We start from the raw sequence: 22075 nt of genomic DNA on the forward strand, positions 1-22075 counted from the left end.
ACGACATGGCCAGAGACGTATATATACGTCCTTGGTTGTGGTTGGGTTAAAAAAAAATAATACCCTACCCCACCATCCCTTTGCCCATTGTTTCTTCATATGACTGTGATTACATGTGACACAGCTGCAGTTGATCACTGACTACAGCAATGAGGCTGCGGTGGCCAATAATTCTTTACACTGCGCCCACGGGTAGAGGAAGCAATAAGACCATTGTAGGATATGGAAATCAGTATGACATCGGTATTAGAGATGAGCGATGTTCGAGGTTCGAGATTCGCCAATTTCATGTTCGAGTGATTTTGGGGGGTGTTCAAGACGTTCGACGAACTCGAGCTTTTTGCTAAAAGTTCGGCAGTTCGAGTTACGTTCAAGAACGGTTTGATCACCAAAAACGTGGCTTTTCACAGTAAGGCTATGTGCACACGTTGCTATCTGCATGCGTCCTGCGTCCCCAGCACAATCCCTCTCCAATTCCTACTCACCGATCACGGGCGCCTCGCTGCACGGCTGTCACAAATCTGCGGCAACTTTTCCTCTTTTGAAAATGGCTGCCGCTTCATTATTCAATCAGTTATTCCATGCTTTCTTCGCCTACCAGCGCCCATGATTGGTTGCAGTAAGACACGCTGCCACGATGAGTGACAGCTGTCTCACTGCAACCAATCACAGCCGCCGGCGGGAAGCTCTATATCGTGCAGTAAAATAAATAAATAAATAATATTTGATACCAGCCAGGATAAAGCCACATGGCTGGAGGCTGGTATTGTCAGGATGGGGAGCACCACATTATGGGGAGCCCACCACCCTAACAATATCACTCAGCAGCCGCCCGGAATTGCCGCATCCATTAGATGTGACAGTCCCGGGACTCCACCCAGCTCATCCCGAATTGCCTTGGTGCGGTGGCAATCGGGGTAATAATCAGTTAAAAACTCCTAAAATGTATACCTTTATTAATTAATTATTAAAATTTATCAATATAAAACGAAATTGCTTTTACGTAGTTTTTATATAAAAACACAGAGATTAAGTGCGTGTAGAGAGGTGATAGATCCGATTCGTGGGAGCAGTGTTTATTATTTTCCTATTCTCAAGGTAGGGACAACTCAGATAGTTGCACTTCTTACTCCAAATGGTTCTTATGGGGAGATGGGGGATACACTATCTATCCCTCCCTTTCCCCTACCTACCAGCGGAGGTGCACCATACGTTATTGGGTACCCCCCACTCCACGTCGTCTCTCCCTATTTTCTCCCTGCAGCTAATCAGTTGCAACCGGGAGACCCGCCACCAAAGAAAATAGTGCAAATAGTCACAAAGCTGTTCAGCCGTACATAAATATGTGCCAGTCGTATTGTAAATATTCCATATATCTCAGACCAATGAAAAATGTACTTTTTATATAAATACGAATTCCCAGCAGGGATAACTTATCTGCCAGAATCATCCGATAGTCTATCCCGTAATCCCGACGCGTTTCCCCCCTATACATTTTTCTTAGGGGTTCATCAGGGGAATAACTGATCCGAGGCTTGTTTCTATAAAAGATATAAATATATCTCTAACATAATGCATTCTAAATTCTTACAGTCACAATAGGTTCTCAAAAAGGAGTGCCTTTTGAAATCATTGAAGTATATTGGGGGAGCATACCTGGAGGACAAAATAGATGTCCGTAATCACAACATGGCATCAAAAGCCCATAATAGGGTCAAAACGTCCAATGTGTAGTCACTGGCTGCATTCAGAGTCCTGCAGGTCCCATAGTGTCGGCTGCCATGTGCTACCCCCTCCCTTATCCATCCCAGTCCTTTATATAGATGGACTTCTAAACGTTCCCGGCTCCCAGATGTCACCCCGGAAATGCTCCACTATGTCACTTCCGTTTCCGTTCCATGGAGTCGCATTGTTGCACACCATGGAAACCAACCGGAAGTTATCTTAAGGTCACTTCCGCACCTGTGCAGTGTAGTGCGTTCCACGACGCAAAACCGGAAGTCACTAATCACGCCACCTCCGTACATGCGTGGTGCAATGTGGTTCACAGTGCCGGACCGGAAGTGACTGTTTACATCACCTCCGGTAAACGGAATCCTCCACTCCTTCCCAGTCTGCCTATTCTGCATATGGTATCGTCATCCCCAGGCATGCGCAGTGGACACATCACGGAGCTTTATAGACGATATCCATCCATACCATTCCGTATAGGTTACGGCAGGACAGCCTCTCCATATATAGCTCCCAGAATTGGGACTATAACTCCCTGTGGTTCAGAGACAGGGCAAAAAACATATACATAGGGAGGCGTCCTATTCAAATGAAAACTCCCTATACTGTGGAGGATGGAGAACCCTAGAATCTGCGGACAACTCCTTATGTCAGCACTTTTAGGTGTTGCACCCTATGGTTACCCAAGGCCATATAAGTTTCTACCAATGGCAATTTAATATGTTAATGTTATCCAGCCAGAAACCATATCGTAATCCTGGCCAAATTGACCACAGGTCCATATAAGGCTTTCTAAGGGATGGAGGCTACTCTTAGAGAGAACCTTTGATCTAAATGCACACAAGATAAATAAATATATAGATACAACCCTGATCAGGAATATATCCGGTCAGGGAAAAAGAACTTGGCTATCTTATTTATGTAATACCTCTCAGACCCAGCATACCCAAATAAAGAAGGGGGGGCCCACCTGAACGCCTCTAAATGAAACTAGTGAAGCTAAGAACCTCATTAAGTCCCTTTGGACTGACTGTATCAAGTAAGAAAGTCCACCGTGCCTCTCTCTGTAGTATTTTGATATCCCAGTTACCCTTCCTGATTGGCATAGGGACAACTTCGATTCCCTGAAATCGTATACTTTTTGGGTCTCCTTGATGGCATGTATTAACGTGTCTCGCTATGGGTGTATCTCGTTTATGCGAGATATCCCGCCGATGTTCCCCTATGCGGACACGTAATTGGCGTCTTGTCTTCCCAATGTAACTGAGTGGACATGTACACGTGCACCTATATACTACACCTTCGGTCCGGCAATTGACAAAATCCCTAATGTAAAAAACTCTTCCTGATTGATGATTCATGAAGGTTTTATTTTGATCAATAAAAGGGCAAAATTTACAAGACCCACACCTAAAGGTCCCATGGGGCTTCCTTTCCAACCATGTGCCTGATGATTTTTCTGCCACGTAGTGGCTATGTACTACATGGTCTTTGATGGTCTTACCTTTTCTATATGTAATACTCGGGTAAGGTGTAATACAGTCACTTATATCGGGGTCTGATCTTAATATCCCCCAATGCCGTCTCAAAATGTGCATGCTTTTAGTGTTCTCATCATCATAGGAGCCAATCAGTCTGGTAATCTGCTGCTGTTCATGTTTGGGATTAGTGGTTAGTAATGTCGCCCTCTTTTTCCCCCAGGCGGACTCAAAAGCTGTTTTTAGTACATGTACTAAAAACAGCTTTTGAGTCCGCCTGGGGGAAAAAGAGGGCGACATTACTAACCACTAATCCCAAACATGAACAGCAGCAGATTACCAGACTGATTGGCTCCTATGATGATGAGAACACTAAAATCATGCACATTTTGAGACGGCATTGGGGGATATTAAGATCAGACCCCGATATAAGTGACTGTATTACACCTTACCCGAGTATTACATATAGAAAAGGGCAAAATTTACAAAACCTTACCCGAGTATTACATATAGAAAAGGGCAAAATTTACAAGTGACTGTATTACACCTTACCCGAGTATTACATATAGAAAAGGGCAAAATTTACAAGACCTTACCCGAGTATTACATATAGAAAAGGGCAAAATTTACAAGACCCACACCTAAAGGTCCCATGGGGCTTCCTTTCCAACCATGTGCCTGATGATTTTTCTGCCACGTAGTGGCTATGTACTACATGGTCTTTGATGGTCTTACCTTTTCTATATGTAATACTCGGGTAAGGTGTAATACAGTCACTTATATCGGGGTCTGATCTTAATATCCCCCAATGCCGTCTCAAAATGTGACATTACTAACCACTAACCCCAAACATGAACAGCAGCAGATTACCAGACTGATTGGCTCCTATGATGATGAGAACACTAAAATCATGCACATTTTGAGACGGCATTGGGGGATATTAAGATCAGACCCCGATATAAGTGACTGTATTACACCTTACCCGAGTATTACATATAGAAAAGGTAAGACCATCAAAGACCATGTAGTACATAGCCACTACGTGGCAGAAAAATCATCAGGCACATGGTTGGAAAGGAAGCCCCATGGGACCTTTAGGTGTGGGTCTTGTAAATTTTGCCCTTTTATTGATCAAAATAAAACCTTCATGAATCATCAATCAGGAAGAGTTTTTTACATTAGGGATTTTGTCAATTGCCGGACCGAAGGTGTAGTATATAGGTGCACGTGTACATGTCCACTCCGTTACATTGGGAAGACAAGACGCCAATTACGTGTCCGCATAGGGGAACATCTGGGGGATATCTCGCATAAACGAGATACACCCATAGCGAGACACGTTAATACATGCCATCAAGGAGACCCAAAAAGTATACGATTTCAGGGAATCGAAGTTGTCCTTATGCCAATCAGGAAGGGTAACTGGGATATCAAAATACTACAGAGAGAGGCACGGTGGACTTTCTTACTTGATACAGTCAGTCCAAAGGGACTTAATGAGGGTCTTAGCTTCATTAGTTTCATTTAGAGGCGTTCAGGTGGGCCCCCCCTTCTTTATTTGGGTATGCTGGGTCTGAGAGGTATTACATAAATAACATAGCCAAGTTCTTTTTCCCTGACCGGATATATTCCTGATCAGGGTTGTATCTATATATTTATTTATCTTGTGTGCATTTAGATCAAAGGTTCTCTCTAAGAGTAGCCTCCATCCCTTAGAAAGCCTTATATGGACCTGTGGTCAATTTGGCCAGGATTACGATATGGTTTCTGGCTGGATAACATTAACATATTAAATTGCCATTGGTAGAAACTTATATGGCCTTGGGTAACCATAGGGTGCAACACCTAAAAGTGCTGACATAAGGAGTTGTCCGCAGATTCTAGGGTTCTCCATCCTCCACAGTATAGGGAGTTTTCATTTGAATAGGACGCCTCCCTATGTATATGTTTTTTGCCCTGTCTCTGAACCACAGGGAGTTATAGTCCCAATTCTGGGAGCTATACATGGAGAGGCTGTCCTGCCGTAACCTATACGGAATGGTATGGATGGATATCGTCTATAAAGCTCCGTGATGTGTCCACTGCGCATGACTGGGGATGACGATACCATATGCAGAATAGGCAGACTGGGAAGGAGTGGAGGATTCCGTTTACCAGAGGTGATGTAAACAGTCACTTCCGGTCCGGCACTGTGAACCACATTGCACCACGCATGTACGGAGGTGGCGTGATTAGTGACTTCCGGTTTTGCGTCGTGGAACGCACTACACTGCACAGGTGCGGAAGTGACCTTAAGATAACTTCCGGTTGGTTTCCATGGTGCGCAACAATGCGACTCCATGGAACGGAAACGGAAGTGACATAGTGGAGCATTTCCGGGGTGACATCTGGGAGCCGGGAACGTTTAGAAGTCCATCTATATAAAGGACTGGGATGGATAAGGGAGGGGGTAGCACATGGCAGCCGACACTATGGGACCTGCAGGACTCTGAATGCAGCCAGTGACTACACATTGGACGTTTTGACCCTATTATGGGCTTTTGATGCCATGTTGTGATTACGGACATCTATTTTGTCCTCCAGGTATGCTCCCCCAATATACTTCAATGATTTCAAAAGGCACTCCTTTTTGAGAACCTATTGTGACTGTAAGAATTTAGAATGCATTATGTTAGAGATATATTTATATCTTTTATAGAAACAAACCTCGGATCAGTTATTCCCCTGATGAACCCCTAAGAAAAATGTATAGGGGGGAAACGAGTCGGGATTACGGGATAGACTATCGGATGATTCTGGCAGATAAGTTATCCCTGCTGGGAATTCGTATTTATATAAAAAGTACATTTTTCATTGGTCTGAGATATATGGAATATTTACAATACGACTGGCACATATTTATGTACGGTTGAACAGCTTTGTGACTATTTGCACTAATTTCTGTAATATTGGCTGGCACATATTTTATGTACGGCTGAACAGCTTTGTGACTATTTGCACTATTTTCTTTGGTGGCGGGTCTCCCGGTTGCAACTGATTAGCTGCAGGGAGAAAATAGGGAGAGACGACGTGGAGCGGGGGGTACCCAATAACGTATGGTGCACCTCCGCTGGTAGGTAGGGGAAAGGGAGGGATAGATAGTGTATCCCCCATCTCCCCATAAGAACCATTTGGAGTAAGAAGTGCAACTATCTGAGTTGTCCCTACCTTGAGAATAGGAAAATAATAAACACTGCTCCCACGAATCGGATCTATCACCTCTCTACACGCACTTAATCTCTGTGTTTTTATATAAAAACTACGTAAAAGCAATTTCGTTTTATATTGATACATTTTAATAATTAATTAATAAAGGTATACATTTTAGGAGTTTTTCTCTCTTGGTTTTCTATAAAATTTCTCCTATTATCATTATTTTTGGGTTATACATAATAATCAGTTAATCATGCCAGGCGTCTCCCCGAGATAGCTTCCATGATTAAACTGTAAGTGAAAGTAAAGAAACACACAGCGAAAAATCCTTTATTTCGAATAAAAGACAAAAAAAACCCATCCTCCTTCACCATTTTAGTAAAATCTCCAAATACCCCTCCAGGTCCGAAGTAATCCAGATGACACTGTCAGCTCTGCTACAGAACACGAGTGCTCTGTGTCTGCTCCACGTAGCACATGAAGAGAATCGCGCTGTCACCTCAGACTTCAGTCTGCATTGCAGACCTCAAGACTACAAAATCTGCCTATGTTCCTCATTGGAACCAGTGGCTGAATGGATAGAGCGCTCGCCTAAGAAGCATAACTTCACGAGTTCAAGTCCTGGCTGTCTTGGTAAAGATTTTTTTTTATTTTCAATTTTAAATTAATTAATTATTATTCCTTATTTATAATTGTATTTTAATTATGCACAGAGGGGAGTAGCCGGACATCAGCTGTGATCCGCTTCACGGAATGAGGCTGCATTCATTCATTCTCCCTCTCTCTCTCTCTCTCTCTCTCTCTCTCTTTCTTTCTCTCTTTCTTTCTTTCTTTCTTTCTTTCTTTCTTTCTTTCTTTTTTTCTGTCTTTCTTTCTGACTTTCTTTCTTTCTGTCTTTCTTTCTGACTTTCTTTCTTTCTTTCTGTCTTTCTTTTTTTCTGTCTTTCTTTCTGTCTTTCTTTCTTTCTGTCTTTCTTTCTGACTTTCTTTCTTTCTTTCTGTCTTTCTTTTTTTCTGTCTTTCTTTCTGTCTTTCTTTCTTTCTGTCTTTCTTTCTGACTTTCTTTCTTTCTTTCTGTATTTCTTTTTTTCTGTCTTTCTTTCTGACTTTCTTTCTTTCTTTCTGTTTTTCTTTAATTCTGTCTTTCTTTCTGTCTCATTCTTTCTTTCTTTATGTCTTTCTTTCTGTCTTTCTGTCTTTCTTTCTGTCTTTCTTTTTTCTGTCTTTCTTTCTCTTTCTGTCTTTCTTTCTGTCTTTCTTTCTGTCTTTCTTTCTGTCTTTCTGTCTCTTTCTTTCTTTTTTTTAGTGCACTGATGCATCAGCTGATTATATAAAAGCTGTTTATACAATCAGCTGCTGAGTCATGTGTTTCAGGCCCTTGAACCTGACACATCATCTGATCGCTTTGCCTTCCAGCAAACCGATCAGATGATATTGGATCCGGATTGGACGGCGCGGGACCCTTGACCCAGGATTACTGCGGAGGGGGGTTATTTATTTCAATAAAGATGGAGTCACTAATTGTGCTGTGTTTTATTTCTAATAAAAATATTTTTCTGTGTGTTGTGGTTTTTTTTTATCTGTACTAGAAATTCATGGTGTCCATGTCTAATATTACCGTGACACCATAAATTTCGGGCTTAGGGCCAGTTGATAATATACAGCTAGCCCTAACCCCATTATTACCCAGCGAGCCACCCCTCACCAGGGCAGCTGGAAGAGTTGGATACAGCGCCAGAAGATGGCACTTCTATGAAAGCGCCATTTTCTGGGGCGGCTGCGGACTGCAATTTGCAGCAGGAGTGCCCAGAAAGCTTAGGCACCCTGAGCTGCGGATTCCAATCCCCAGCTGCCTAGTTGTACCTGGCTGGACACAAAAATTGGGCGAAGCCCACATCATTTTGTTTTTAATTATTTCATGAAATTAACGAAATAATTAAAAAAAAAGGGCTTCCCTATATTTTTGGTTCCCAGACGGGTACAAATAGGCAGCTGGGGGTTGGGGGCAGCCCGCAGCTGTCTGCTGTACTTGGCTAGCATACAAAAACATGGCAAAGCCCACATAATTTTTTTGGGGAGGCAAAAAACTCCTGCATACAGTCCTGGATGGAGTATGCTGAGCCTTGTAGTTCTGCAGCTGCTGTCTGTCTGTATGGAGGAGAGCAGACAACAGCTGCAGAACGACAAGGCTCAGCATGCTCCATTCACTAGGGTATGCAGGAGAGCAGACAGCAGCTGCAGAACTACAAGACTCAGCATACTCCATCCAGGACTGTATGCAGGAGTTTTTTGCCCACCAAAAAAATGACGTGGGCTTCGCCATATTTTTGTATGCTAGCCAGGTACAGCAGTCAGGTACGGCTGCCCCCAACCCCCAGCTGCCTATTTGTACCCGGCTGGGAACAAAAAAAATAGGGAAGCCCTTTTTTAAATTATTTCATAAATTTCATGAAATAATTAAAAAAAAAAATCGACATGAGCTTCGCCACATTTTTGTGTCCAGCCAGGTACAACTAGGCAGCTGGGGATTGGAATCCGCAGCACAGGTTGGCCTGAGGTTTCTGGGCCCCTCTGCTGTGAATTGCAGTCTGCAGCCGCCCCAGAAAATGGTGCTTTCATAGAAGCGCCATCATCTGGCGCTGTATCCAACTCTTCCAGCAGCCCTGAAGCCGGGTGGCTTGCTGGGTAATCATGAGTTAATACTAGCTTTGTTTTACTAGCTAGCATTAAGCCAGAGATTTTTAATGTCAGGCAAGTTTGACCCGGCCATTAAGAATCTCCAATAAAGGGTTAAAAAAAGACACCACACAGAGAAAAAATACTTTAATAGAAATAAATACACAGACACACTTAGAGACTCCATGTTTATTACTCCCTGTCAGCCCTCCACGATCCATGGTCTTCTGTCTTCTTTCTCCTTCAACCCATGCAGCTCTACTACATCAGATAGCGCTGCATGGGAGGAAGACACTGCTGCTCCCCGTGCAGTCTTTTCACTCAGTGAGTGAGCGAGCAGAGACTTCAGGCTGTAAGCAGTGACGTCACCGCTGACAGGTGGGTTGCTATAGCAACGGTGATCTCCGTTATTGACCGGCTGTGGCAGCCGGTGAATAACGGAACGGGGAAGCAGAACGGGGAAGCCGACCATGTGCCAGAGCATTTCGCCGGTATATGGAGATGCTGGAACGATCACCACGAACTAGAGAGATGCGATGACAGGACCTAGCATGATGTCATAGCCATGTGACCAGTCTGTAGCCAATGAGATAATAGACACGTGACTGGTCACATGCTTTTTTTGACGTCACGGAAGGTCCTATCATCAGTGCTGGTTGCCGGGAGGACGCAGCGATTATTGGAAGGAAAAGCGGTGGGAGACTGAGTGCAGGACGCGTCGCGGGGACCTGTAAATGTAATGGCAATGTTTATTAACTGTATGTGTACATTTATAATGTGTTTTTATGTGTTTGTGTTTGCCTGCCATTAATTTCAATGGGGTTCAAGAGGTTTGTCGAACGGTTCATCGAACGTTCGTCGAACGGAGCTTCCGTTCGACGAACCGAACTCGAGCCTTCAGAGGTTCGCTCATCTCTAATTGGTAGATACGTATTTAGTATGTTTTTAATTTCAGACCATGTTGGGCGCAACTACTGAATACTAAAATATGTTTTTGGATCCATAGATCTTTAGTTATAGATTAATATTTTAGAGATTTTTACTTTATTATTTTAAATTGGATTTTTTTTATTGTACTCTATATAATGTTATTTTATTTACTTTGTATTTTAGCATATTTTCTTAAATGTTGCTTTAAGGAACCATTGTAACAGCTGCAGGAAATTAATTTTCTTCTTATCAACCTGACATAGTTTTCAATAAAAGTAAAATGCATTATGGAGACTGCGATATGAAGTATATTCTGCGCACGATAGCGTGTTACCCTCTCCGTGTGCAGTTACAGAAAATGTCATACAAAATGTTACAGCTGTTTCCATAGAAACTGGCAATTATCTAATTATATTTATACCATACATTTATCCTGTATTTCTACTGGCGAGAGGGTATATAGGGATGATAGTATCGCAGGTAATGGATCTAAGTAATGCACACTAGAGGGGGGCAAAACCCACTGCCTGGGTAATTGGATCAACAACATTTAATTAAATGTGACTTTAGTTTGTGTTTGTGTTGGCTTTTTCCATTGCAAATATGATCTGCCACTTAACAGAAACTGAGAGCAACAACTAATAAATAGAGAAATACACACTACTTGTGAACAGCTGAATAGCGTCCACATACCGCCAAACAGTGCCAAAGTTTGTAGAAAACCATACACGGCTAACAGAATCCAATATCATGTATTTTTCAGTTTATAAGACTATAAGACGCACCGGATTATAAGATGCACCCCAAGGTAAAAATAAAGGGTCTGTCTTATACGGTGGTGGTGTCTTACCCGAGGTGGGGGTGGCAGCGGTGGTGGAGCAGGGTCACAGGAGGGAGAGGCTGTACTGGTGTAGTGGAATGCTGTGCTGACTGCGGTGGGGGCCGTGCTGGCTTCAGGCACCATGCTGGCTGTGTGGAGCAGGGCAGTGTGGCGGGTGTCACAGATGCTCTTTCGGCAGCGCGTGCTTCAAAGAAATGGCGCTCGGAGTTGGTGTGTGCGCAAATTGAGCTCTCGGCTCAATGACAAGATCTCATCTGCGCACGTGCCACTTCCGAGTACCATTTTTCTTAAATCCGCTGCTGGGAGGTCAATGGGCCGGAACCGGCACATGCACAGAGGAGATCTTCATCTGAGAGCTCCATTTGCGCACACACCGATTTTGGGCGCCATTATTTGAAGCCCGCACCGCCAATAGAACTTCTGAAACACCCAGCACACCACCCACCCAGCACACGCTCCACACAGCCCCCATCGCAACCTGCACAGGCCCCACCGCAATCAGCACAGCACCCACTGCAGCCAGTACAGCGCCCCACAGCCACTATAGCACCCATTTTTACCTCCTGGTAAGCTACATTTGCATTCTAGGATGCACCCCTCATTTTCCTCCCAAATTTTTGGGAAGAAAAGTGCGTCTTATAATCCGAAAAATACGGTACTTTGCCCACATAAAGCAATACAGTGCCATATAGTGTCATACTGTCCCTGCAGTGTTCATTCAGTCCATAATAACCCTGATTCAGCTATCTCCATCACAGACCCTAACATTGTTATAGTTGTATACTGTGCCCACATAGGGCTAAATGGTACCCAGGGAAAAGAAATGAATTGTGCCCACATAATAAGAAACATTGCATCATATTTTGCTTATATGGAGGCTTATACTGTAACAGCCACTGAGGCCAAACATTGCTATACTGTGTCCATATAGTTTCATACAGTACCAATATAGAACTAAATAGTGATATTATGGCATCATTGTTCTTAAAAATCCATTCTTTTCCCCCCTAAGGCATATGCTATAGTGAAGAAATAGTGGGAAAAAGACCATCTCACCTCTCCCATAATACAGACACTAGAGATGAGTAGATTGATTCACAGAGGATCTAGTTGAAGTTGAATCTCTTGAAATTCATCATTTCACACGAATTTTAACATTTTGAAATTTGATTCGGGGTTCACAAAAAAAAACAAAAAAACTGTCCGGCACCATTTCCCCCCTTGGTGAAGCTGAAAGCAGGCAAACACCATTTTGCATTGTCACATGGGCCTCCCCAACTACCCTCCAACTTTGACATCTTATGGATTATCATACATTGTACAGTGGTGATCAGTCCCTGGATGATAACAGATCACTGCAGTTCCCAGTGGAGCACAGTTTGAACAGCAGAGTAATTTTCCATCTCTAGACTCACTAGGAAAGTGTTTCTCTCCTGCAGAGTGTAAGCTCTTATGGGGAACAGGGTCCTCTCTCTCCTGTAGAGTGTATGCTCTTATGATCAGCAGGATCCTCTCTCTTTCCTGCAGAGTGTAAGCTTTATGACCAGCAGGGTCCTATCTCTCCTGCAGAGTGTCAGCTCTTTTCACCAGCAGGGTCCTCTCTCTCCTGCAGAGTGTAAGCACTTATGACGAGCAGGGTTCTCTCTCTCCTGTAGAGTCCAAGCAATTTTGGCCATCAGGGTCCTCTCCTGTAGAGGATAAACTTATAGTCAATGCGATCATCTCTCTTTATCTCTCCCCTGTAAATTGTCAGCTCTTATGGTCAGGAAGATCCTCTCTTTCTCGCCTCTGAAGTGTAAGCTCTTTTTTTCAGCATAAGGGTTTGCTCACATATGTGTACAACTCAGACGAGTGCAATGTGATAAAAAAAATCGGATTGCACTCGCACCAATATTCTTCAATGATTAAGTGCTGATCTGTGATGTTATCCTTAATGTATACAGCCTGAGGAAAAATATTGCAGCATGCTGTGTGTGATCGTGTAAAATGGCTGACTTGTTAATGTAAGTCAATGAGTGCGAGAAAAAAAAAACACGGGCATCTCACGGACTATCCATATGCCATCTTAATTTTATGGGTAGATTATTATTCTGTAGCATAGAACACTGTAAATGGTCCTGTAAAAGATTGTTGAATAATAGCTGCGGAGAAAAAAAAACACGTCAATGATGCTAGACGAGGGGAAAAAAATAAATAAATTGCACACTCGCATGACATATTGAGCATCAATTGGATTTCACTCGTTCAACATTTCTGGATGAAAATAGGTCTGATTATACGCAGTTGTGAGCAGCGTCGGACTGGCTACTGGAAGAATCTCCAGTAATACCAGGCCTGGCTGCGGTTACCTGCACTGAACTCTGGAGCTCTCAACTAAGCTCCGGAGTGCAGCCTAGACTGTACCCTGAGCACTGAGTGATTGATTCCCCGGCGATTGCGGTTCAGTTCATGACAGCTGCAGACAGGCCGGGCTGCACTCCGGAGCTGTCACCTGAGCTCTGGATTGCAGCCGAGCCTGTCTGCAGATGTCATGAATTGTACCACAATCGTCAGGGAGTCAGTCACTTGGTGCTCACGGTTCAGTACAGCAAACCCAGAGTTCATTGCAGGCTGCACTCCAGAGCTCAGTTGAGAGCTCCGGAGTTCAGTTCAGGTAACCGCGGCCAGGTCTGGTATTACTGGAGATTCCTCCGGTAGCCAGTCCGACGCTGGTTGTAAGCGAATCCTAACACCGAGATTCTCTCTCTTCCCCATGTGTATTTTACGAGCAATTGCAAGTGTTTTAGTATTGAATTTCACTCAAATTTATTTTTATGAAAAATCGGAGAAGTTGGAGATTTTGATTTTCAAAAGATTTGATCATATTGTGTGGATACCAATGAAGCAAGGACCACCACCAGGTGTGTCTTTAACATTTGGAAAAAAAAAACCTGTGGTTGATTACAACTAACCCTTCTTCAGATTCCACCTCACAGGCAGCCAGCGTGTAAGAGGGGAGAGTACAGCTGAGATGACAGCACTTTGAAAAGAGAGCTACAGCTGCATATGTGTTAGTTAGGAGACATAGCTCAGCTCTGCTGTACTGTGTTAATTGCTATCACACACAGCGATAGGCCCCCTTGACATGTGCATATAAAAACCACATGTGTGGCACATCCTTCCCTGTGCTTTATCGATGTGTACGTGTATGACGTCCGTGTGACATATAAAGGAAAAAGAACACATGACACTGAAGTAGATGGTAATTATGTTACAAATGTGGAATGATAGATAGTTGGATAGAGAGATATAAAGATAGATAGATTTACAGTTAGTAACCAAATAAATAAATAATAATAAAAAAAGATGTTGGATCCCCCCATTTTTGAAAACCAGCAAAGGCAAAGCAGACTGCTTTAAGCTGATATTATGATATGATGAACCTGATTGGCTGTAATGTGCACCAAACAAAAAAAGGAACACCCCTACCCCCGGAAGTGCTCTGTTTATGGCCGGCTGCATGTGGGCGAAGACCCAAACTGCTCAATCAGTGACTTCCATTGGGGTTCAGGTCAAGTCCCAAACCAAACCTTATCTAATGTCCCACTGAACCCGTCAAAATGAACTTCCTCGGGTCTGCTCATCTTTAGTCTTCAGTCCTCAAAAACTGTGAACCCCTATTTTATGTAACTCCGAAAGTGTTAAAGTCAGTCATTTTATATTTCAGAAGGGCCATTTCTACACAGTGAAGATCCTGTACACATGTGGGTATGCTGCCTCTTTACTAGCACTGGTCAGCGCCATCAGCATCTTCTCCCTCTTTAGGTAGGTAATTTAGGTCTGGTAATTATTTTTAAGGCATTTGTGATTTTTTTTTTTAAGTTGAAAAAAATTATACAGATTATTTTGACTGTATTTTTCATCATTTTACAGTTTACAGTGATTGCAGGTAATGTCTGCATTTCAGAATTATGGGCTGTAGGATTGTATCATTTATCATCATAATAATTTATTGTGCTTTTCCAATGTGTCTGTAAAAAATATTGTCTGTTCATGACTTTTAGATAAACTATCCAGAAAAAAAAGTGAAGTTTGTAAATCTGACGATGTTAAAGACAATGTATTTTCAGAAATCCTATTGTTTATATCAGGCTTTTATGTTAAATGTACTTTTTCAAACGTTTGAGGATTTTTTAAAATTATTTTTTAATATTATTATTCAATTTTAAAACATTAAACATCTTGAGATTTTCAAACTGTCCACTAGGCTTAATACAAGACACATACTCTCTATTTGTCAGGATTTTTCAGCAGTCTCATTATCATCATAGACAGGACTACACTGTGAGTTAAAGGGAACCTGTCACAAGTTTTGGCGACTATAAGCTGCGGCCACTAGCAGTGGGCTCTTATATACAGCATTCTAACATGCTGTGTATAAGAGCCCAGGCCGCTGTGTAGAACGTAAAAATCACTTTATAATACACACCTGAGGGGCAGTGCGCTGCAGACTGATCAAAGAATTGTAGTGCGCCTGCGCAGGACTTCAATGCCAACTAGTCTGGATGATGTAGGATGCGTCATGCACCCAGGCTTCATAAGAAGGAGGACAAAGATGGCTGAAAGAGGAGGCGCCGATACCGGAGAATGGAGACACCCATCCGACCAGTCTGCACCGCACCTTAGGTGAGTATTATAAAGTGATTCTTACGTTCTACGCAGCGGCCTTGGCTCTTATATACAGCATGTGCTCTGACCTGCCAGTGTGCCCTGCTCTGCCACTGTGATTTGCCACTGTGCCCTGCCACTATACCCTACCTGCCACTGTACCCTACCCTGCCACTGTGCCCTGCCACTCTACCCTGCCCTGACACTCTGCCCTGCTACTCTACTGTACTCTGCCACTCTGCCCCCACCCTGGCACTTTACTCTGGCAGTTCCTCCGGTGCAAAGATTGTTCAGTATCTGTATACTAAGACCTGTTGCTCTTTTGTCCTGTTCTTACACCATTGGGCAGCTACAGAGAGTGAATTGTGGCCAAACACCAATCACATTGTTCCTAATTGTACCCCAATACCCAAAGTCTCCCCAGGATATATAATGTGTCCAATTCAGTTGTTTGAATTAATCTGTATGTGAGAAAGCTATGTGATATCCAATATGGCTCCAAGCAGAACTTTGTTGGTGGATTATAGCTTAAAGGGGTGAACAGGGCTAAATCCACAAGTTTGCAGTCACTCTGTTGCTTGGTGACTACGATGCTACAATGGACTATCTGTAGCATATTTCCCTTAGGTTAATGGGATTGTCCGGTCTAAGGTGATAAGTCTGCAGTTCCTCTTTGTGTCATGCAGACTTAAGAATCTTTCCAGGCATGCATTTTGCTTGTGAAGATTCGCAGGTTTCTATGCCGGGAATGGCGGCCACGTGATGCAATTGTGCGCTGTGCATGTTCCCAGTGCGTTCGCTGATAGGATTCTTGAGTTTGCAGTCACATAGAGTGACACATAGGGGGACTGGAGACATCATTTTAGACCGAACAACCTGTTTTAACGTAAGGGTATCTTTCTACGTTGGAAATATGCTACAGATAATTATTCACAAGGAGATTGTCAGTCAATGGTCTCTGAGTGTAAAACACAGAAACTCTATATAAATCACTCAAAAGACCAAATTTAACAAAAAGGTATCAAAATCTTTATTGCAATAGGATTAAAAAACATATACAGAAAAAGACAGATTTAAAAATATGAGGTGTGATAATAAAGGTCTACCTCGGTTATTGTAAGGAGCATGAAAAATCAGCATTAAGAAAACCATATAATTATACATGCATAATAATGAATATTTCATTACACTAAATTTCATATATTAATTATGCCCAGAATTGAGATAAATTTGTCTAATAAAATTTATCCAGGATGTTCAATATATTCAGTCAATATGGAGTCAAGCTGTGTAGAATTGATAATAGGTACAAATACAAAGCCCTAATAGAGTAATAAATTGAATCCTGCTATGATTGCTCAATGTACAAGGAAATGTATTATGTGTGCCATCACAAGATTATGTACAAGAGGTAACAATATTAGTCATAAGAAAGGAGTCAATATTATGGTTTATTTGCAAAGCAGAGATCCAGAGCTCCAAGTATATTACCTGTGCCGAGGCAGACCCACACACCACCCTAACGAACGTTTCTCGTTAGCTTCGTTATGGAGTGTCACTGCAGATTTAAGAATCCTTCCAGAGCATGCATTTTGCGCGTGAGGATTCGCAGGTTTCTATGCTGGGAATGGCGGCCACGTGACGCAATTGTGTGCTGTGCATGTTCCCAGTGCGTTTGCTGATAGGATTCTTGTGTTTGCAATCACATAGAGTGACACATAGTGGGACTGGAGACCTATCATTTTAGACCGAACAACCTGTTTAACGTAAGGGTATCTTTCTACATTGTAAATATGCTACAGATAATTATTCGCAAGGAGAAAATCTATTCTCAGTCAATAATCAGTGGTATCTTTCTGTGACGCCCCTGGACTAGTCAGGTTGTCACAGGATACTGCATGTTCTTTACTCTTAGTGCAGGACTCAACCCCCCATGGTTCTGGGTTCCCATCTGCAGTACTGCCTCCACCAGCATCTACAAATCCTAGTGACACCTCGCACCACACCCTGTCAGGCACACCAGTAGGCTGCTAAGCTGGAATAAGGCCGCCCACCTATGGGTCAGTCAGGGAGGTGGGAGGTGACAAGTGAGTCGGCTCCAGGGGAGCAGAGAGTTCAGTGGTAGCTCTCGAGCTGTGAGGAGCTTGAGGAAGTTGGGAGTTGGAGCTTCCATGGGAAAAGCAGCCTAGGTCATAGACGGTGATCTGGACCTGGAGGAGTCGGAGACCCGGTTGCGGGAGATTGGAACTGCGCGCTTGGCTAGTCTTGGAGGATAGCCAGCAGCCGCAGTTCAATAGCCGGGCTGGGACCGAAGGCATGTCAGGGTACATGGACCCTAGGTCGGTGAGAAGCTTCAAGCAACCCGGCAATTAACCTGCGGAGGACAGGGACTATATGGACTGTTCCCACAAAGCTCAGAGATCGGGGCAGTAGCGCAATGAAGAGGATAGAGCTTTCCAGCAAAGCAGCCCACTGAAATCCCAAGCGTGAGCTCCTGAGAGCCAGCTCCTCTGCTACTCCTAGTAGGGAGCGGGGCCCGGAAAGCTCCAAGTTGACGGGCCACTTAGACACTCTAAAAATACTGTGCCAGATACTTGGTTTACCACGTTGTCAGCGTCTGCTTCTGTGCTGAGTGAGTACCTGATTAACTACTGCAACCAGCAAGCCTGCGCTTCCCCCTGCACCCCATTCCACCATCCAGAGTCCCGGGGCCTTCCCCTACCCGTGGAAGGTAACGTCATCTGGCTGGCCCACTCCATCAACCCGGGTACTCCCAACGGCAGCGGCGGTGCTCCCTATTACCGCACACCATGGGTGGTGTCACAAACTACCTAACTCCCCTGTAAATAACCCCCCCATCACGTTTCGGTGGGACCCCGAGCCCCCGGGGCCAGAGACCCTCGAGCCACGAGTAGCGACGTCCGGGTCCGAGCGGTTCGACCGCTGCTGGGGTGGGATGCATCCGGGACATTTCTACGTTGGAAATATGATACAGATAGTCCATTATAGCATCGTGGTTACAAAGTGACACAGAGAGATTCCAAACTTATGCGATCGCACCCGCCCCCGTCGTTTGTGCGTCACGGGCAATTAGTTGCCCGTGGCGCACAAAGTCATTAAACCCCCGTCACACATGCTTACCTGCTGAGTGACGTTGCTGTGGACGGCAAACATCCACTTCCTGAAGGGGGTGGGACGTTCGGCGTCACAGCGACGTCACACAGTGGCCGGCCAATAGAAGCGGAGGGGCGGAGAGGAGCGGGACGTAAACATCCCGCCCACCTCCTTCCTTCCGCATAGCCGGCGGGATGCAGGTAAGCTGTGTTTGTCATTCCCAGGGTGTCACACGGAGCGATGTGTGCTACCACGGGTACGATGAACAACCGGCGCAGAGAAGAAACGACTTTTTGAAAATGAGCGACGTGTTAACGAGCAACGATAAGGTGAGTATTTTTGCTCGTTCACCGTCGCTCGTAGCTGTCACACGCTACGATATAACAAACAATGCCAGATGTGCGTCACTTACAACGTGACCCCGCCGACATATCGCACGATATATCGTCATTTGTGACGCCCGCATTAGGCTAAGATCACATGTCAATCAATGCAGGATCCTTTTTTTATAATTGGAGTCTATGGAAAATGGCTATCTATTGTCCATTTGAAACTGATCCAGTAAGGAAAAAATGGATCCTTTACAAATGAAAGAAAAAACGGATGGCTAAATAGCCAATCAATTTCTTCCAAGTGGACTAATAAGTTCTGGCTGCCCAACTTTTTTAGCCAAGGGAATGCTGCTGGATCCGTTCTAATGGATGATTTCTGGACATGTGAACTCAGTCTTATCTTTTTTTTTTCTTTTTTTTCTTTTTTTTTAAAGCCGAGTAAACTAACCTGAGGGATATTTTTGAAATTCGCAACGTGTCAATTTAATTTATTTGGGGATTTTCCCCCTAGGATTGCGGTAGATGCTGAAAATCCACAAGTAAAAAATGCATATGCTGCGGAGACGTACTGAAAACAAATGTAATCCACGCATGACTGATTCAATAAAGTTTTGTCAAAGCAAAATACCAAGAAGTATCAAAAACAAAGCAATTTTATTTAAAACATGACTTTCCCGAAAAAAGACGAAAACTGCAACGTCCAAAATGCAATAAAAGCGCATGTAAAAAGTGGACTGAAAAAAACAAAAATAACCTAATTTAGCTAATTGGAATACAGTGCCTACAAGTAGTATTCAACCCCCTGCAGATTTAGCAGGTTTGATAAAATGCAAATAAGTTAGAGCCTGCAAACTTCAAACAAGAGCAGGATTTATTAACAGATGCATAAATCTTACAAACCAACAAGTTATGTTGCGCAGTTAAATTTGAATACATTTTCAACATAAAAGTGTGGGTCAATTATTATTCAACCCCTAGGTTTAATATTTTGTGGAATAACCCTTGTTTGCAATTACAGCTAATAATCGTCTTTTATAAGACCTGATTAGGCCGGCACAGGTCTCTGGAGTTATCTTGGCCCACTCCTCCATGCAGATCTTCTCCAAGTTATCTAGGTTCTTTGGGTGTCTCATGTGGACTTTAATCTTGAGCTCCTTCCACAAGTTTTCAATTGGGTTAAGGTCAGGAGACTGACTAGGCCACTGCAACACCTTGATTTTTTCCCTCTTAAACCAGGCCTTGGTTTTCTTCGCTGTGTGCTTTGGGTCGTTGTCTTGTTGGAAGATGAAATGATGACCCATCTTAAGATCCTTGATGGAGGAGCAGAGGTTCTTGGCCAAAATCTCCAGGTAGGCCGTACTATCCATCTTCAAATGGATGCGGACCAGATGGCCAGGCCCCTTGGCTGAGAAACAGCCCCACAGCATGATGCTGCCACCACCATGCTTGACTGTAGGGATGGTATTCTTGGGGTCGTATGCAGTGCCATCCAGTCTCCAAACGTCACGTGTGTGGTTGGCACCAAAGATCTCGATCTTGGTCTCATCAGACCAGAGAACCTTGAACCAGTCTGTCTCAGAGTCCTCCAAGTGATCATGAGCAAACTGTAGACGAGCCTTGACATGACGCTTTGAAAGTAAAGGTACCTTACGGGCTCGTCTGGAACGGAGACCATTGCGGTGGAGTACGTTACTTATTGTATTGACTGAAACCAATGTCCCCACTGCCATGAGATCTTCCCGGAGCTCCTTCCTTGTTGTCCTTGGGTTAGCCTTGACTCTTCGGACAAGCCTGGCCTCGGCACGGGTGGAAACTTTCAAAGGCTGTCTAGGCCGTGGAAGGCTAACAGTAGTTCCATAAGCCTTCCACTTCCGGATGATGCTCCCAACAGTGGAGACAGGTAGGCCCAACTCCTTGGAAAGGGTTTTGTACCCCTTGCCAGCCTTGTGACCCTCCACGATCTTGTCTCTGATGGCCTTGGAATGCTCCTTTGTCTTTCCCATGTTGGAGTGCTGTTCACAAGTTTGGGGAGGGTCTTAATTAGTCAGAAAAGGCTGGAAAAAGAGATAATTAATCCAAACATGTGAAGCTCATTGTTCTTTGTGCCTGAAATACTTCTCAATACTTTAGGGGAACCAAACAGAAGTCTTGTGGTTTGAGGGGTTGAATAATAAATGACCCTCTGAATAAACTTTTCACAATTTAAAAAAAATGCAGTGCATTTCACACTTCCAGGCTGATCTACAGTCCAAATGTCACAATGCCAAGTTAATTCCGAATGTGTAAACCTGCTAAATCTGCAGGGGGTTGAATACTACTTGTAGGCACTGTAGAATTAATACAGAAAATTAAAATTTGCAACATCAATCTGCATACAAGAAAAACATGAGGTTTTATGTTAAAAACCAAAGTGTCTAGGGCAGCATGAGTGCTAAACACATCCCCGCCAACAGCAGTGGTGGGTAAGTCCCCCCAAAATGTCAATGTCTCAATAACTTGTCTTGTGGCCTTGAGCATCAATTACAGCTTGACACCGATGTTTTATGTTGTTCATAAGTGGAGTTATTGTCTGTGGAGGCATGGCACCCCACTCTTCTTGAAGGGCAGCTCTCTGGTTATTGTGGCTGTGGGGTACTGAGTTATGAGGCTCCACATTGCGACTCAGCTGATTGCATAGGTGTTTATGGGATTCATGTCTTGAGAAAGTGCAGGGGACTCTATTTGAAGTACCCCATACTGCAGTAGCCGTTCCCTAAGGATGCAACCTCGAAGAGCTGAAGCACTGTCGCCCATGAAGATGAAATTAGGCCTGGGATGTTCATGCAAAAGCACAATGACTGGATAAATTATGTTATCCAAGTAGTAGGGGCTTGTTACTGTACCAATCACAAAATGTAGGGTAGTTCTGTATTGACTAGACACACCTACCCACACTATAACAGTGTAAGAGGGTGACTAGGCTTGTGCATCCCTGCCCTGATGATACTGGTCACGTTGAATTATAATAATGTGAGAGAGAGAGAGAGAGAGAGAGAGAGAGAGAGAGAGAGAGAGAGAGAGAGATCGAGATCGATCGATCGATCGAGATCGAACTCTGGGCATGCTCAGTCCAAAAGCAGGATCCTGTCTATCAG

The 22075-nt window shown here is 43.7% G+C and overlaps 1 protein-coding gene across 3 annotated transcripts in view; it reads left to right on the top strand.

Annotated features, from left to right (window-relative positions):
- LOC142310214 (vasoactive intestinal polypeptide receptor 1-like) overlaps positions 1 to 22075 on the top strand; it is a 281055-nt gene that overhangs the window by 135999 nt on the left and 122981 nt on the right. For all 3 annotated transcript variants that reach the window (XM_075347700.1, XM_075347701.1, XM_075347702.1), the window contains exon 5: positions 14555 to 14652. In XM_075347700.1, the coding sequence (XP_075203815.1) occupies positions 14555 to 14652 (98 nt within the window). The remainder of the gene's footprint in view (positions 1 to 14554; positions 14653 to 22075) is intronic.

Source organism: Anomaloglossus baeobatrachus, chromosome 5 (assembly GCF_048569485.1).
Source record: "Anomaloglossus baeobatrachus isolate aAnoBae1 chromosome 5, aAnoBae1.hap1, whole genome shotgun sequence".
NCBI classification, from domain to species: domain Eukaryota; kingdom Metazoa; phylum Chordata; class Amphibia; order Anura; family Aromobatidae; genus Anomaloglossus; species Anomaloglossus baeobatrachus.